Source organism: Grammomys surdaster, unplaced genomic scaffold (assembly GCF_004785775.1).
Source record: "Grammomys surdaster isolate TR1022 unplaced genomic scaffold, NIH_TR_1.0 126313, whole genome shotgun sequence".
Classification (NCBI taxonomy): domain Eukaryota; kingdom Metazoa; phylum Chordata; class Mammalia; order Rodentia; family Muridae; genus Grammomys; species Grammomys surdaster.
This window is the reverse complement of record NW_021621113.1, coordinates 1,672,728-1,691,140: the sequence shown is the minus strand read 5'-3', so window position 1 is coordinate 1,691,140 and position 18,413 is coordinate 1,672,728. Positions and strand designations below refer to the sequence as shown.

Sequence of the window (18,413 nt, the reverse complement as noted above, 5' to 3'; positions counted from 1 at the left end):
AGAGAGAGAGAGAGAGAGAGAGAGAGAGAGAGAGAGAGAGAGAGAGACAGAGAGAGAGACAGAGAGAGAGAGAGAGAGACAGAGAGAGAGAGAGAGAGACAGACATGGGGGCAGGTGCAAAAAAGATGGATTCTGGAAAGAGATGTTTTAAGCTAGAATTCCCTCTCCAGAAGTTTAGGAGTGGCTTTCCCTTATCGATACTGTCTTAGAAGACATTCTTGAGGCCCATCCTTAAGTTGAATTTATATTTCTTTTGGTCTGTCCAGTGTCGGCATCTCCTGCATTGGTCTACAAACTGTGATTGATTAAGATGCGTGTCTTAGTCTGTCCAGGCTGCTATAACACAATACCATAAAACAGGAAGCTTTTACAGACCAGAGATTCACTTTCTGTTTTGGAGGCTGGGAAGCCTAAGATGAAGAGGTCCCTGGATTCCATGTCTGGCAAGAATCAACCTTCCGGTTCATGGCTGGTGGCATCTCACTGTGTTCTCCCACAGCAGGAAGGGCAGAGCGCTCTCTGGGTCACTCTCATGAGAACTTGACATGATTGCTTTACCCTTGTGACTTGGTCCCTTCCCAGAGGACCCACTAAATTGGTAATCAGAATTCAACCTATATAAAGTTTGGGAGGATGCAGGAATTCCCACCATGCAGTTGGTCTGTTCTGGTAAGCACTGTGTCCCCCATAGAGATCATAATATTTAGCATATGGTTGCTAAGTAAAACTACATGGAAAGTTAGTTAATAATCCATAGGGTCATTTAGTCTTTTTTGGTGTTTCCTTCTTTAGGTGAGGGGGAAGCTTATTTATCTTTGGATTACTAAAATAAATACTTAAGATGAATACTTTCAATTATAAATGGACCTGAGCTGTCTGTTGACATGCACAATCCATAAGGGTGGGTCTCTGAGGTGTGACTGGAAGCAGGAATGCTGGGCAGGGCAGTGGGAGAGGCAGAAGGGTCGCATACGTACCTCCACACTCAGGCTGCGACCCACTCCAGGAGCCATTGGCTTGACACATTCGCTCTGAAGATCCCCGGAGTACGTGGCCAGCGTCACAACTAAAGCGCATTACACTGCCCGGGGCAAAGCTGTCTCCTAGCCGGATGCCATGGGCTGGGATCCCTGGGTCACCACAAGCTCCTGTGCTGGTTCCTAGTGAGAAGAGAACACAGCAAACAATGAGGGTTTTTATTGCTTTTTTTTTCATGGATGCAAATGGAGAAAGAGGTAGGCTGTTGGGAGGGAGGAAGCAACAAACTCAGTGTTTGTAGAAGGTGATAAGAGACAGTGCTCAGCCCACAGTGTCTGCACGAACTACTGTGTTCGGAAGGTGAGGAGAGGGAGGGCAGAGAACAGGAGTTACAGCCGTCAAACTTAGTGCCTGAGAGGACCAGGGTCCATGTTATAGAGATACATTCTAGAGCCCCATGGAGGAATGAGTGGCTCTACCTCACCACTCAGTAGTCACAACACACAGTTCTCAAGTCTGTGGGAGCCACCCAGGAAGGGCAGCTCATACTGGGCTAGAACTCTAGTGGTCCATGCTGCCACATCCCAGCTTCTCCCTCTCGTCTCTCCCCTCCCACACCCACTGGCCAGTGGTACCCTCTCCTCTCTCCACATCACTCTGTTGGGGCTCAGAGGTTCACTGTTCTTTTGCCTGGGTGACTGCAAAAGCTTCCCAATAGTCCCTTCCTCTGAATCTCTCCAAGCTTAAGCCTCTAACCTTAATAATCGCTGACCTTGTACAGTGATCAGACCCTGCTTTTTTTCCTGTAAGAACATCTCTGGGGGAATCTTAGCGCTGACAGGATAAAATCCAAAATCTTTTATCACGGAGTTACCTTCCCACAGCTCAGCTGGAGCTTGGTCTTGGCCTTTATTTATCTTCGACTACTTTAAAAATTTTCAATCTGTCTGCCCATCCGTTCCACTGTCTGTCTAGTGTGTATATGTGTGTGTGTGTGTGCATGTGCATGTGTGCTGTCTGGTGAAGCTCACATGAGGGAATCCCAAATGAGGGAATCCCAAATGAGAAATTCCTCCCTTATATAAGACTGGGCAGTAGGCAAGCCTGTTGAGCATTTTCTTGGTTACTTATAGATCTGGGAGGGCCCAAACCACTGTGGGTGGTGCCATTCCTAGGCCAGTGGTCCTGGGTTCTTTAAAAAAGCAAGCTGAGCAAGTCATATATAGCAAGTCAGTAAGCAGCGGCCCTCCACAGTCCCTGTATCAGCTCCTGCCTCCAGGTTCCTGCCCTGTTTGAGTTCCTGCCCTGGCTTCCTTCAGTCATGGACAGCGATGTGGTAATGACGGCTTGTATGTGGAGATCAGAGGACAGTTTGAAGGCAACAGTTCTCTTCCTCTACCATGAGTTCCAGGGATCAAACTCAGGTTGTCAGGCTTGGTGGTGAGCACCTTCCCCACTGAGCCATCTGCTGCTTCTCAAGTCTCATCTTATTTTTAATTCATAAGTAATGATTAATAAATGTTAGAACAAGAATCAGGTGCATACAATATCTTGGCGCATATGTGATCTATGTTCTTACCATGAGGAGATGGTAACGATTTGGGGTGATTAATCCTTGTCTTTTAGTTGAGGATTTTCTATTCACTAATTTTTTGCAAAGGTGAACTACAGCTTGCATGCCTTACACCTCATCACTCCATTTTTTGTCTCGCCCCTTCCTGTTTGCTAAACTCTCTCACTTATCTGGCTTTTGACATTCTGCAAACCCTCTCAAGAGAGTGCCGAAGGACCCAGGAAGTGAGGGAGGGCAGACAACAGGAGACAGAGCCATAGGACCTAGCGTCCCAGGGATCTAGGCTCTGTGTTATAGAGGCACACTGTAGAGCCCAAAGAGGAGGGACATGTCAGAATAAGTGGTTTGTCAAGAGATAAAAGGTTATAGCTTTGGTGGCACCCGTGCTCTCACAGACCCACATGTGTAAGCACTGAATGGTAGCATTCGAAACTATACTGGGTTAGCTGGAGTAAAGATGTTTCAGTCTTAACTCTGTCATGGTTTACCTGTGGTGGCTCTCTCATCCTCAGCCTTAGAATTATTTTGTGTAGTCTCAGACCATGAGAGTATGAAGAAGCCCTGCATTCCTCATTCCCCCTCAAAGCATGGTGTTCCTTCAAACTACAGTGTGCTTAGAAAATAGAAAGCCTATCACATTCGGCTAGATTTTGTTGCCTTTTGGAGTTTTCCAGGATGAAGCACAGGGAATGGCTAGTGTTGGGTTCTGGAAGATGCCCTTGATGGCAAAAGGCTGTTAGATGCCCCTGATGACAAAAGGCTGTTTCTACACTGGCTCGCCTACCTCAGCAGGAGCCTACTGCTTACTGTAAGCAGGCAGGAGAGCTGAGTTCTCCACTTCCAGGCTTGTTATAATAGGGGGTCTATCTCTATGCTATATGGGAATCTGTGAGAGAAAGCTACACCATGGGGACAGATAAAAGGGAGTGACTTTGTACTGAAAAAGTACATCAGCAAAGATGGGGAGACCTGAAATGAGTCTTGAACTGTCTTTATGTCCTTCCTAATCAGGAGCTGATGGCTCAAAGACTGAGGATATTTTTTTTATTCCTTCTCTAGATAACTGATTGCATAGGATGAGGCTCAAAAGTTGGAATTCTTGAAAGTGTTATTACTTTGTCTGTCTGTCTGTCTGTCTCTTTCTCTCTGTTTCTCTGTCTCTCTCCCTGTCTCTCTCTCTGTCTGTCTGTCTCTGTCTCTCTCTCTCTCTGTTTTTTTTTTTTTTTTTTTTTTTTTTTTTTTTTTTTTTTTTTTTTTTGAGACAGAGTTTCTCTGTGTAGCCCTGAATACTCTGGAACTCACTCTATAGGCCAGGCTGGCTTTGAACTCGCAGAGATCCTCCTGTCTTTGCCTCCTGAGTGCTGGGGTTAAAAGCATGGGCCACCAATGAATGTATTATTTCTTAAAGGAGATGTCATGTCCAAGACAACACATTCATGCTTCAGCCAGGGAGGCTTTAGCTTAGTTTTCTGGACAAGAATGGACTCTTAACACTTTCTAGCTTCTGCTGGTACAGTGCCAGAGAAGGAAGTGACTCTCTGGGTTAGAAGAAACTTTCATGTTCATGTTGTGGCTCAGAGGATGACTATGCTAATGGGCTGGAAGTCCTTTTTGTTTCTTTCCCCTACTTGGCACTTCTCTTTCCAAGGTGAACAAAGACACACAGAGTAGATCAAACAAACACTAAGAAATTCATCATCGCAGAATAACTAGAGACTCACTAGGTGCAAATATCATCATGGAAGAGATGGACAAATGCATGACTGCCCCCCTCGCCTCCTTTGGGCTCCCCCTCTTCCTGGAACTTGCTCTAGATACCTAGGGCCCCTGAGCACATGACTCTGTCTTTCCTGTTCTGTATTCCAATCATATCCCCCAGACGTCCCAAAGGAAGTAGTCAAGGCCCTTGCTAGCAGGCTAAAAGCATTTTCATAGTTCCTGAGGAGTCGTATCTACTTCGTCTGTCAAGTGGTCCATGAGATTAACAAGGCTGAATGTCAAAAGTGCTGGTGATGTGTCTGGGGTTGTCTAGGAAGCCAGGAGCCCTTTGGCACAGTCGTTTCCTTTCTGGAGAGACTTAATAAATATCTAATTCGATAGTCTATCAGGGTCCCAAACACCAGTAAGCAGGCTCTTCCTGAAACTCAAACTACAAGGGCTGTGTGTCTTATGGGAAGATGGGTTCTTCATGACAAGGAGATTGGGATCTTTACCTGAAGGAAGGATCTGGAAGAGGGAAGGGCTAGGGGTTGGTAAGGGAAAGGTGGGCTCCTCGAGGAATCTCAAGCTACATGAGTAGCTGCACCCTGAAGACATTCCTTGGTAGTGTCAGGTAGGTTTACTCCAAAAAAGACTCAGCTGCGGCTGCTCACATTTTAGCCTGGTGGTTTCTGTTGCTGGTTGTATGATTCACTTTCAGATGTATGGTTCTGTTGCAAGACATTACGGATGAATTTCTGGTTTAGGGAATGTGGACATGCACTTTTAAAAAAAGGTCTGTTTGTTTGTTTATTTATTTATTTATAGGAGTGCAGGCCAGGAGACATCAGATCCCATTACAGATGGTTGTGCGCCACCATGTGGTTGCTGGGAATCGAACTCGGGAGTTCTCAAAGAGTAGCCAGTGCTCTTAACCACTGAGCTACCTCTCCAGCCCCAAGAAGAGGTTCTCTGTGCTTCCTGGCTGTCCTGGAGCTCGCTCTGTAGACCAGGCTGACTTTGAACTCACAGAGATCTACCTTCCTCTGCCTCATGAGTGCTAGTATTAAATATGTGTGCCACCACTGCCTGAGGGACTTGGGATTTTTGCTACTTCAATAACATGTCAGAGTTCTCGTGTCAGAGACTAGTGATTTATAATTTAGTAAAAGGTCATGCCTGGGTACTGGTGTCTCAGGGTGGAGACTATCCCAAGAGGTAGTCAGGACATGGGGCAAGTTGAATTAGATACTGATGAGAGAGAAGGAGGCAGAATGGGGCCCAGGGGGCTTGACATAGGACAAAAGATCACAGATGCAAAAGATGACAGACTGGACTGTTATCTCCAGGAGCACGTGGACTCAGATTTCTAGACAGGACTAACGCTCCAGGTGGACCTCCCCAAGCAGTACCTTTCCTATTTTTGCAGTCTATTGGCTGTTTTCTTAGTAAGAATTGATGAAAGGCTGGAGTGCACTTGAACTTCTTTCTAGAGATGCTGTTTTAGGAAAGATGCACTACAGGTTCCTAAGCTGTCATACCCTCCTGTTCATGGACCACGCTCCTACCAGCCAGTGCCCCTCCAGCCACCTGCACATATTCCATACCTGAGCAGTGGGGGAGGGAGCCTGTCCAGTGTCCGTCCAGTCCACACATGCGGGTGGCATTTCCCACCAGAGTCCGCTTGCCCGTGCAGCTGTAACGCACAACGGCCCCCACTATGTAGCTGTCTCCTGACATTTGGGCATGGGGTGGAGAGCCAGGATGGCCACAGGAGACCACTGTGGGAAGAGAGCAAACATCTCAGTGGCTTTGTTTGGAATGGGCCACTCACTGCACACATGCTTCTTGTGGGAAGTGAGGAAGGAGAGGAAACCTTGCTAGCTATGAGAGTGAACTTCCTGCTAGCTCACGCGGCAGGCACCAGCAGACAAAACCTGCCCACTTCACAACACTGTTTCTGAATTGGAAGCAAAGATTAATATGTCAGCAGCACTAAGTAGGTATGCAGCCTGCTCGCTTCACTCCAGTTTTTGAATTGGAAGCAAAGATCAACACCCGTGTAGCAGATAGTAGGGATGGAGCCTGTCCACTTCACTACAATATTTCTAAATTGGAAGCAAAGAATAATTAATACTTATTGATATATACTTTAAGACCTATTAATATCTACTTTTACCTATTAATACCTGCTAATTAACACATACTTTTAATCAAGGGTAGTCAAGGGTGGTCTCTCTGAGATGCCGGGCCAGGCTAGTTCTGTCTGGGGCAAGAACATGAGGGAAGGAACATGAGGTGTCCATCCCATGGCCATAATGAAGTTGGTGTGTGTCTTAACAACTTTTTTTGTTTCTATGACCAAACATCTGGCATGAAACAACTGGGGGGAATAGGGATTGCTTGGGTTCAGGTTGGTGGGGAAGGTGTGGAGGCAGAAGTGAGAGGCAGTTGGTTACACTGTGTCTGAAGTCAGGGAGTAGAGAGCTGACAGGAAGTGAGACTGAACTGTAAAATACTGAGGCCTGCACCCAGGGACATGCTGCTTGTAGGAAGGCGTCATCTCTTAAAGCTTTCAAAATGTTCTCTAATAGTGTTACTAGCTGGAGACTCAGTGTTGACATCTCGAGCCTGTGCAGGACTTTCCTATTCAAGCCACAGCAGTGGGCAGGGCAGGTTCTCCCCTTTCCTAATGCTGCGTGCGACCCTTTAATACAGTTCCTCATGCTGTGGTGACACACAGCTACGAAATTAGTTTTATTGCTACCTCATAACTGTAATTTTGTTATTGCTATGGATCATAATGTAAATATCTGATATTTAGGATGGTCTTAGGTGATATGAAAGGGTCGTTCGATCCACAAAGGGGTCTCGACTCACAGGCTGACAACCGCTGGTGCAGTTGAGTCAGGGAAGAGTGGACAAAGACATGGGGGGTGGGTTACTGGGATGAAACATTTTGATTTTATTCTAAGCATGATGGAAAGCCACCAGAGGGACATGACTTGGTCTGTACTATGACAGGGTCACACTGTTGCTCTGTGGGGGAAGGACTGGGGTGAGGCTGACACGAACCTGTTTCAATGGCTCTAGAAGGTATGGTCATGGCTTTTATTGAACATTGGAGGGAGGTAGAAGAGTCTCCACAGTCACAATAGCTCATATCCAAACAGGGCACAAAGCAGGACTCTGATGCTGAGAAGGACAGGGGACCAGAGGACCCCTTATGATTTGAAGCCACCAAAATCTGAAGCACATTATGTGCAGAAAGTTGTCCATTTAAAATTCCAAACAATTTATCATTCATACATGGGGCTGGAGAGCCATGCCAAGGTCCTTAGACAAGGGTAGTCCGGGCAGTGAGCCGTGATCTCAGTCTCCTATTACACCTAGAAGCAAGGGCTTTTGATAAAGTCAACCAGACTGGAAGGCTCACAACAGGCACCTCACAGAGGCGCGTGTACACTGACAGAGACAGGTACACTGGTGATAGCCACTGTCTCTGTGATAGACACTGGTGATAGCCACTACTCAATAGCCATTAATGCTTCGGGACTGCATCTTTGCCTCTATGCTAGAAAGATGGGGAGAGTAAGCCTGTCCACAGCAAGAGTGCAGAGACCCCAGGGCACAGCTCATTCCGTGAGACTGTGAGGCTAGCAACCAGTGTCATGGCCTAAGCCCTTCCACTGGCTTTGTTTCTCCCCATACTGTCCCTGTAACTTTTCCTAATAGTAATCAATGCAGCTATCACTTATGGAGTAGCCTCATGTACCAGGGATACACTGGATACCTTCTGGATAGACCAGAAGTTTTGCTTCAGTCCTACTGAGGAAAGGGGTGCATGTCTTGTGTGATGGTTAAAATTGACTGTCAGCATGGCAAGATCTAGAATTACCTAGAAGCCAGGGCATGTCTGTAAGGGAGTTTCTAGACTGGGTTAAGTAAAATGAAAAATAAAATTCTAAATGTGTGCATGTCACCATTCCAGAGCTTGGGGTCTTGGACTGAACACCAGCATTTGTCTCCATTTGCTTCCTTGCTGTGATGCAGCCTGACTCCTGCGTCCATGACGTCACCACTCAGTGAACTGTACCCCCAGACTGTGCTTTTGTTAGACATTGTCGAAGCAACAAAAGAGGTGACTTAATACATTTTATCTTTCTGGAAAAGCCAGAGAGGGTTAATATGAAGACACTGTGTCTCTGTACAGCCAGCTCTGAGGTGGGGGGGGGGTGTGTGTGGTCATCATAGGATTTGTGGGTTCAGAGAGGAAAGGGAATGGTCCCCATCCAGGAAGAACATGTGTGAATTAGCATGGCACTGAACACGTGTGTGTGGGTGTGCTCTGAGATGTTTCCCTTCGACAGTTACTGGAAGCAAATGGATCTACTTACAGAGACACTGTGGGCGGGGCCGGTCCCAGGTGCCGTCGCCCTGGCAGCTGAGGGCAGGTGTGCCCAGGAGATAGAAGCCGTGGCTGCACTGGTAGGACACGGTGGTGCCGAAGCTGAACCTGTGGGGGCCGCTGGCGTGGACTTGCCGGACGCTGTTCTCCTGGTGCCCAGGATCTGTACAGTTGATGACTGTTATGGAAGGTGACAGCGAGACACTGAGATTTGGATATGAAGGATTTTCTCAAGCTTTGAAGTGAGAATTCAGAAGTCTAGACAGATGCTTCTCAGTCCAGCCAAGTCTCTAGATCAAAGCTTGAGGACAAAGTAGACCCTACATGGAAGGTTGGTGTGGTCTTGAGGCCACAGCTCTCCTTCTCTGCCTTGGTCACCCAGTCATGGATTTGTCTTCCATGTCCAGGTGGCTGTCCCCTCCCCTAAGGAGCCTGCCTCTCCTCCTAGACTACTCAGTCTTTCTCCCTCAGTGTTCCCAGTGTGGCTGCTGGCCTGGGATGAGTTGTCTCCATCCATGCACACCCCAAGGGCACGGCTGTCTTGCCTCTGTGTTTCTGACCCCTGGTTTAATGTGGTTCCTTCCCAAAGCTCATCTGTTGTAAAGCAGGCACATCTAACCCGGTTTGAATAGCACTTGAACTTGTTCTGAAAATGTTTTAATCCCTTTTATGACTGTTTCCAGTAAGCATTAGTATCCTAGAGGACTCAGCTGACCTTCAAATGAGCAAGGGTTTCCAAAGAAGCTTTACTCAAACTCAGCGTGTTTAGAATAATAGCAACATTTGCCATCACCCATACTTTGACTTTCAAACACATCCGCATGCACCTTATGACCAGAGTCATCCTCATAGGGTAAGGTAGTCAGGAAAAGCAAGTCAGGAGAAGTAAAGTGAGATAGTCACTTTATTATACAAGGTGTGTGTGTGTGGGTGCGAGTGCACACGCGTGTATATGTATGTGCATATGTTTGTGCTCATATGTGTTTCTATGTGCATGTGAATGCAGGATAACATTGCATGACATCTTCAAGAACTTTTCCCAGCTCCCCTGAGATACAGCCTCTCACTGACTGGAGCTCAGCAATTAGGCTACACTGGCTGAAGCGAGCCCCTGGGACCTGCCTGCCTCTGTCTTCCTAGTACTGAGATTACAAGCATGCCACCAAGCCTGGCTTTTAAAAAACAATTAACGTTTTTACTTATCATTTTACATCCTGCCCACTGCCCTCCTCCCAGTCACCCCATAATCCTTCCCCTACCTCCCCTCCCCTTCTCCCCTGGGTATTTCCCCACCCTGGCACTTCAAGTCTCTGTGAGGCTAGGTGCTTCCTCTCCCAGCTACACAGGCAACAGCTTTTGGGATAGCCCCAGATCCAGTTGTTAGGGACTCACATGAAAACCCAAAATTTATCCTGTCTACAAGAAATGCAGGGATTGGTAATGGATCAGAGATTGAGGGATCGGCCAACCAATAACCAGCCCAATCTGAGATCCATCCCATGTTCAAGCACCAATCCCTGATGCCTGGCTTTTATATGTGGGTTCTGGAGCTCTGGCTCAGGTCCTCACACCCCCTAGGCAGGTGCTTTAATGGCTGGGCTGTGTCCCCAGCCCTAAGCTATTTGTTTGACCTTTAATGAGTTTCTCTGAGGCTTTGCTGCTGTGCTGTTGTAAAAAGCCCTCCAAGGTTCTAGAAGTTTATCTGGAATGGTTTCCATGGCGATTTCTGGAGTCTGATTTCCTCTTGGCATCTCTTACTTTCCACCTTGACTTCTTGATCCCAGTTCTTAGACTCTTTAGTGTTTGTTTTTCATTCTAGTTCTGCTGTTGACATTTTTTCCACAGCAACTGAACATGGCTACAAAGGAGCCACAGCAGCCATTTTGCAGCCATGAGGACAGACCAAGATGTTGCTCAGAGGTGATGCAACTTCTAAATTTCTTGTTTATGTGAGAAAAGGCCCTCTGTGCACACTCCGCACACACAGACACATTTACCCACACATGCACAGACACATAGACACATGCATACACACAGAGACACATACAAATAGGCAGGCATACAGGCATACACACATGCATGCATGATAATACACACATACACACATGTGTACACAGACAGACACACATGCAGTCACACACACACATATACACATACACTCATACACAGATACACATACACACATAGTCACATACACACACACATATGCATACATGCACTCACAAACACACATGCTAGCAGGCACACAGACAGACACACAGACATACACACACTGGGGCATTACATGATGATAAATTATTTGTCTAATGAACTAAAGGCTTGCAAGAAGAAACTGTTGATTTGATAAAATGTCACACAACTGTATCTAGGAGTTGAGAGTCTCCATTTGTGACCCTTCTCTGTCCCAAGTGTCCCTTGCATGAGAGAGAATGATATTAGGAGTGAATTCCATGGCTTGTTCTTCTGGGCCACAGAAGCTCAGACAGCTGAGTTGGTGGGGAAGAGAGCGGGGCAGGAAGGGTGACTCACTTCTGCAGGTGGGCAGTGTGTCACTCCACTGCCCGCTGGCCAGGCACTGGGACCTAGCAGCCCCCTCAGCTATGTATCCTGGGTTGCAAACAAACTTGACCACGTCGTTGAGGTTGAACTGGCTGCCTTGAGTAAGGCCGTTGACTGGATTGCCTGGGTGTCCACAGGTAATTGCTGCAATAAGAACGGAAGACAGGTGAGCCCACCTACTATTCCACACCCCCACATCAGACTCTTCTCACCTGGGATGGCGCCTGACTCACACCTGTCTACAGGGGAGCAGGTTGCTGGATCTCTGTGGCGGTGGCATAGGCAGGGTATGCAGGTAGCATTATATGCCAACCTTGTATCAACTGGTCAAAAGGATCATGACGCTCTCACCAAAGCTTAAAAACCATTGAACCGACACAGGCATGGTGACCTAAGGAGGCCTTTTAAGGGAAGACAGACCAGAAAGCCTGCAAAGGGGACTGAGGCTGGACCAGAAACAAAGCCCAATGCAGCTCAGCATGAGGGGCGGAGTCAGAGCCACAGGACAGCCCCAAGTTTCCAGAGATCATCTAAAGAGCTGTCAAGTGGTTGAAAGAGGGAAGAACAGCTGGCTGTGGATTCATTGGTGACCCAGCCATAGCTCCCTGTCTCCCACTTATTCCCAGTCCACAGCTCTTGTCCGGGACAGCAGGAGCAGCCACTGGCACTCATTGCCACCTTCTGTGCACTGTTCTGTCACCAAGCAGGTGTTTGCCACCTGCTCCAGAGCTTTGTCTGTGACATCCTGCCTCCTGCCCTGAATCTTCTGGCAGAAGGGGTCAGGACTAGGGCTCCTGTTCATGAGGAGGTTCTCTCTGGCTGGAGCAGAGAAATACGGGGTGGGTGGAGGGTGCAGAACTCGACTCAAACTACAGTAGCTTTTGCAGCCAATGAAAGGAGAGTGAGGTGCCTAGAGTAGACATCTGTGACGCTTAACTTGAACTATCAACTTGATTGAGTGGAGAATGCCCAGGAGCTCAGGAAAGCACATGTCTATGTGCCTCTGTGTGAGCATGCCCAGAAATGAGACCTGGAGGGCTTTGACCCAATGAACTGGTTAGCCAGCCCTTGATGGAATGATAACCCCACGGCAGTTGGGAGATGGTGGAAAGGAAGAGGCTGGATCTAGTTGGAGGAAGTACATCATTAAGGGTTTTCCTCAGGGTCCTGGCTTCCTCCCATATGTCCTTTCTTAGCTTCCTGGCTGCTGTGATGTGAACAGCTGGGCTCCACCACATCCTTCCCACTGCTTCGGAAACCCAGAGCCAAAAAGAAATCTTTACAGTTGTTTGTGCCAGGCATGGTGGTTCGGAAGGATGAAAGCCTGAGTTCTTATCTCAACATCTCTGACTTTGACCCACATCTAACAAGAACATGTGTCTTTAGGTTAGGCAAAAATTCTCCATCCGGGCATTTCATGTGAAGCTTCTGGGTGCAGTGAAAGGTTTTGTGTTGACACGTCAGAAGACTGGATATGGGTGGGTTTCACCTTCTGTAAACCCAACACTGAAGAGGTCCCTAAGACTGATTTTAGATATTACTGTGGGGCAACCTGCCTCCCTCAGAGGCCTTCTGTGTGTGAGGAGCTAGACGAAGAGCAGCAATTAAAAACAAAACTTTGTCTCATAACAGTTCAGAACAAACCCCTGAATTTTACATAAAGGCTCACTTTAGGGAACTGTAAAAAGTGAAGAATTTTCCAAATTATTTGCAGGCTCTGAGGATAATGGTGGTCATGTAAATTTCCCCCAAATGCAAATTAACAAGAACAAATAAAAGAACAGAAAACCCAGGTCTGCAGAAACTAAGACAGGGACTACCACTGGCTTTAAATTGCTTGGAAGTTGAAGAATGAAAGCGTCCAGGCAAGGCCGCCCAGAACCAGATCTTAAAACTGTAATCCAGAGAATGCTTGAGAAATAATAGCAGAATGGATACATTCCGAAAACCACAGGATATCCAGGGAGGTTGTCTTGCAGCCTTCAGCCCTCGAAGAAATATTAGATTTCAGGCACCAAGTGAAAAATATCCAGAACCTTCCTGAAGACCACCCAGAGTGAGGCTAATGTTGTACTTCGAAAAGTTGATGGCTCAGACAGAGTGTAAATGGGTGGCTACTCAGGGAAGGGTCGAGTGGGAAAAGGAAATGCTCGTGTCATGATTCAAAGTCGCAGCGACATAGGACAGGACAGCAAAGTCTAGGGATCCAGGGTGTAGCACCCTGTGTGCAGTTAACAGTACTGTACTGTACACTGGAGATTTCCCAAGAGAGTGGACATCAGGTTTGCTCATCACATACCCACAAAGGAAAGGAGATGAACTGTAGTATACTTGACGGTTGTCACCATTGCTCTATGGATATGAACCCCAAAGTAGGCTTAAATAAGTACAATTTTTAAAAAAGGTGAAGTACACACACACACACACACACACACACACACACACACACACACCTTGCGGTCAAGGATTTTATGACCAATCTTGTTGCCTTTTGAATGACAGGGAATAGAACAGAATTTTAAACATTCAAGTACATGTTGGTACATGCCTGTTACACCAGCCCTCAGGAGGTGAAAGGAAAGAATTGCAAATTTGAGGTGACATAAGCAGATCCCATCCTAAAATACCAAGGGCTGGGAATGCAGCTCTAGTGGTAAAGTGCTTATGGACCCACCAGGTCATCTGTTGAATCTGCAGGACATGGATACACACACACACACACACACACACACATCACCACTCACAGCAGCACATACACTAAAAACCCAAACCACCACCACCGTCACCATCACCACAACCCATGGAGGAACTTGAAGTATATTATGCAGAGGGTTGTACTGACTACTAAAGACTAAACTTGACCCTACTAAGAAGTAACTGGGATGCTTCAGCAGTGTTGATGATGGATTTAATTGTAGGTTCAAGAATAAAGCAAAGGTAGGTAGAAGAAATAGAATTATGACATCTGAACTCCATGATACATGTTCTCAACCCTGACAGAGAATGGAAACTGGAGAGGGGAACATGCTGTGTAGCCATTATGTGAAAGTTCATGGATTCTAGTGTTGACCAACTAGATAATAAAGATTTGAATTAAAAAACCCGAGGAACTGACAGCCTTACAGTGTGAGAAGTGAAAATGTCAACAACAAAGAGAATACCACATCATAATGACAGAGGACACAAGAGAATTAGGACCAAGCATGTAAGACGTATCTCCTTATATAAGTGACTTTAATCTTTGAACAGGAAGATTTTCATGTTGACAGGTGTGGTGGTTTGAGTGTGCTTGACCCATACAAAGTGGCGAGATTAGGAGGCGTGGCCTTGTTGGAGGAAGTGTGTCACTGTGTAGGCGGGCTTTGCGGTTTCCTATTGCTCAAGTTCCAGCCAGTGAGGAAGAGAGCCTCTCCTGGCTGCCTTCAGAAGACAATCCCCTTCCACTGCCTGTGGATCAAGACGTAGAACTCTTAGCCCCTTCTCCAGCATCATGTCTGTCTGGATGCTGCCATGCTTCCAGCCGTGATGATAATGAACTGAACCTCTGAATCTATAAGCCAGCCCCATTTAAATGTTGTCCTCAACAAGAGTTGCCTTGGTCATGGTGTCCCTTTACAGCAATGAAGCCCTAATTAAGACAGCTTATAAGAGTACAGTTTAATAGTTGTGCCTGCTATTCAGGGATGGTCAAAGGTCAGGGATGGTCAAAGGTCAGGGGAAAGTGTGGAAGTTGGAATTCTAAGAAATCAAGTTGAAATCAAGAAAAGTAAAATTCAGGTTAACAAACATTAAAAGTGATGAAGAAGATACTTTTAAAGGGGAGAAGTTACGATTGATTTACTATCAAGCTTTACGAGTTCTGAATATATTTATACCATAGGACATGGCAGCTACCTGCAGGAAATGTAAGGAACAATGCCGAAGCATTGATAACAGAACACTTTAAACAAGTCTTTCAAAGAAAACTACTCAAGTGGGCAAAATAAGGAAAAAACCATAAAGGACATAATTTATAATGTACATCTTAGGAATACATGTGTCCGTATGTGCAGCAGAACTATCTACAATGTTCTTCCTCTCAAGCACACATGGGACATTCATAACGATTGACCAACTGTTTATTCAGAAGGAAAGCATCAATAAATGTCAAGAAATAGAATTATTTTACATGATGTATATAAAATAAAAGCGGAAAAGATCCTTTGGCTTAGAAATTTTAAAGAATTTATTAAAATCAAGTGTAGTGGTGGGCAATTAACGAGAAATTAAAAAACTTCTAAAAATAATAAATATTTATTACTAGTATGTACGAGGTATAATTACAACAGTTGATCAGAAGAAATTTTATAGGTCCAAATAAAAAAATAACACAAAATGAGAGACTGAAAATGAGTGAGCTTGTCATTTGCTTACTGCATGTGCATGTGTGTAATGCAATTCACATCCAAATTAGCAAAACAAACAAAAAATGTTTATCAGAAGTCACAAGGGAATGATAAAACCAGTAGTCAATGACAGCACAGAGACCTGAAGAAACAGATGCAGTGACCATATCTTTGGGGGGAAAAGAATATACAAAACTTTTAGCTAACCTAATCAAGAGGGAAAGGGAGGAAGTCCGTGTTGACTCAGCCCCATGGCTAGGGAGAGTGGCTGACATACTTACGCACACAGAAAGGGGTCTTGCCCGACCAGTGATGATCCTGCTGGCAGATGCGCACAGACATGCCGATCAGGCGGAAGCCAGCCCTGCACTGGTACACCACACTGCCTCGGTAGTTGAAGTTTTCTCCGTTGATGTGTCCATTGACAATGGGCTCTGGGGTCCCACAGTGTCCAGCTTTGGTGGGATGGGGGAAGAGAGTCAACCACAGAGGAACCTCTAGAGAGTGGGGTCGAGCTTAGTTGGAGGGAGGGAAAGGGCCAAGTACTCAGCCGTGATTTGTTTTCCCACCTCCCAGGGAGAGCAGTGATCCAGGAGAGAGTTTAGAGTTTGGGAACTCCTTACATGATAGTAACAGTATTGTGGGCTTGGTGACATCCCCCCTCCCCCGAATCAAATGGTTCTGTTTCTGTGTCTGTACACAAGTGGGGAGGGGAGTTACCACATTTTCCAGTCTCTGTGAGTTCTATGGTTTGAGTAAGTCCCCCAAAGCTTCGTGTGTTAGAAGCCTGGTGCCCAGTCTCAAGAAGGAGGGGAGGATGATAGGTCATGCCCATGAAGCCGAATTCCCCTGCCCCTGATTATGCCGGGATGTATGCTGCTTTGCCATAGTCCAAAGACCATGGGCGACAAGTGATTGTGGGCCAACAATTCCAGAACTGTGAGCCAAGATTAATCTTTCCTCTCTGTAAATGGATTATCTTAGGTAGCTTGTCATATCTGGTAGAAAGCTGACACAAGGACCATTCCCTGGGTCCCGACTGTCTATCGAGCACTGTAGCCAAAATGAAGCCATCACGGCTTATATTGCTGATGACAGCCATGCAAAAGCAGATGCTTGGCCAGATTCATCTTTCTTTTTGAGTGACATCTCACCGAGTTACTTTTATTAAATGAAGCTTGGGCACAGTAGACCCCTGGCTTCCTTTTGGTTCCTTTGACTAGGTAGCAGTTGCTCATAACTGTACCCCAAACCAGTGCCCAAGAAAGTGGCTACTGGCCATGGTCTTCTGTAACCTGGATGTCACTAGTGTGCATATCAGGGACAGATCACCCAATCTGCCCTACTAGGCATGCATGGCTGAAACGCTCTTTTGGAATTGAGAGAAGCCAGAAAAGAATAATAGGAGAGAGAACTTAGATTAGGCTCAGTCAGGGAATACATTAGCCCCCGGAGCAATGATAATTTTCTCCTTTGTAAGCTGGTTGTTTGCAAATGCTTCTGTTGTTTGCTTAGTGTATACACATGTGTATATTATAATGTACATATGTATATACAAGCAGATGCATTTAAAATAATTCTCTAATATATAATACAAAGACTACCTTAGGTGCATTATAAGAACGTGTCTCTTTAGGGTGGAGGCCAGGGCTACACTGGTCATCCTATGGGCTAATTAGATAAGCAGGTTGTCCTTCTGATTAAAGGCCCCTTAGAGGCTGGGCTTCTTATTCTTTCAAGTTCCCCAAGGGAAGCTGATCTCGGGCTCTAGTCATAGTAGATGCCTGAAGGTTGGTACTTGGACTAAGTACTTTATGAGAGTAGGAAAGTAAGGTGAGCCTGAAGGACCACTCACCAAGGCAGCGGACTTCAGAGCCACTCCAGAGCCCATTGGCCATGCACTCCCGCACTCTGGAGCCCACCAGCGTATATCCAGAATTGCAGGAGAAGATGGCAGTTGCCCCATAGACAGACATGGTTCCAATGCGGTGCCCACTCGGGGGTGTGGGGAGCTCTCCACAGGAGATGACTGAAAAGATCATAAAGTGCTCAATAAACCATTCCTGAGACAAGGGACGGAAGACACATGCTAGACAAGATGAAGGAGAATAATGATCAAAGCCAAGAACTGCCTAGCCTTCCTCTCCTGGAGTACGATATTCTATAACACTGCCTTGTCCTTATCCGCAGGCATTCCCAGGAGCCCTGGAGCTGCTGGTCATGTGCCCAGGTTCCATCTCTGGAGAGATAGATCAGGCTTGCATGCTTGTTAAGAACTCCACAGATGGCTGAGGTTAGGACAGGATGGTGAGTCTGTGGTGTGCTCAGGAAAGACAATGACCTCGACCTTGCCCTTTTCTGCTGAGACAGTTGTAGCTTCACAGTCCTTCTCAAGGGAGTGTGTTGACAGCATCTGACTGATGTACAGGGTGAAGGCTGACTACCAAGGCTGGGCTACAGCGAGGCTGCTCCTGGCTCGAGACTGCTACTCTGCCACAAACACGGTGTGTTACACTCTAGGGGCCTATGGTTTTCCCTTCCCTTCTGCAAGTAATCCCAAGAACACACACTCATTCACCCTGGTATTTGAGACTCAAAAGAACCAAAAGAAAAGCAATTAATAGTGAAGAGGCAGACAGAGTTAGGTGGTCCTCCATGTTCCTCTCTTCCTTCCTGTACACACCCAGTCTTGGGTCTCTTCACAGGCTGTATTACTCTGTCTCTTTGCTCTCTCTCTCACTCTGTCTCTCTCTGTCCCTGTCTCCCTCTCTCTCTCTCTCTCTCTCTCTCTCTCTCTCTCTCTCTCTCTCTC

At 46.4% G+C, this 18,413-nt stretch overlaps 1 protein-coding gene across 1 annotated transcript in view; it reads right to left on the bottom strand.

Annotated features, from left to right (window-relative positions):
* Positions 1 to 18,413, bottom strand: part of Csmd2 (CUB and Sushi multiple domains 2) — a 583,606-nt gene that overhangs the window by 23,107 nt on the left and 542,086 nt on the right. The window contains exons 52-57 of the mRNA XM_028759696.1: positions 17,457 to 17,630; positions 15,883 to 16,116; positions 11,187 to 11,360; positions 8,647 to 8,835; positions 5,857 to 6,030; positions 978 to 1,160 (exon numbers count right to left, since the gene is read on the bottom strand). Of these exons, the coding sequence (XP_028615529.1) occupies positions 978 to 1,160; positions 5,857 to 6,030; positions 8,647 to 8,835; positions 11,187 to 11,360; positions 15,883 to 16,116; positions 17,457 to 17,630 (1,128 nt within the window). The remainder of the gene's footprint in view (positions 1 to 977; positions 1,161 to 5,856; positions 6,031 to 8,646; positions 8,836 to 11,186; positions 11,361 to 15,882; positions 16,117 to 17,456; positions 17,631 to 18,413) is intronic.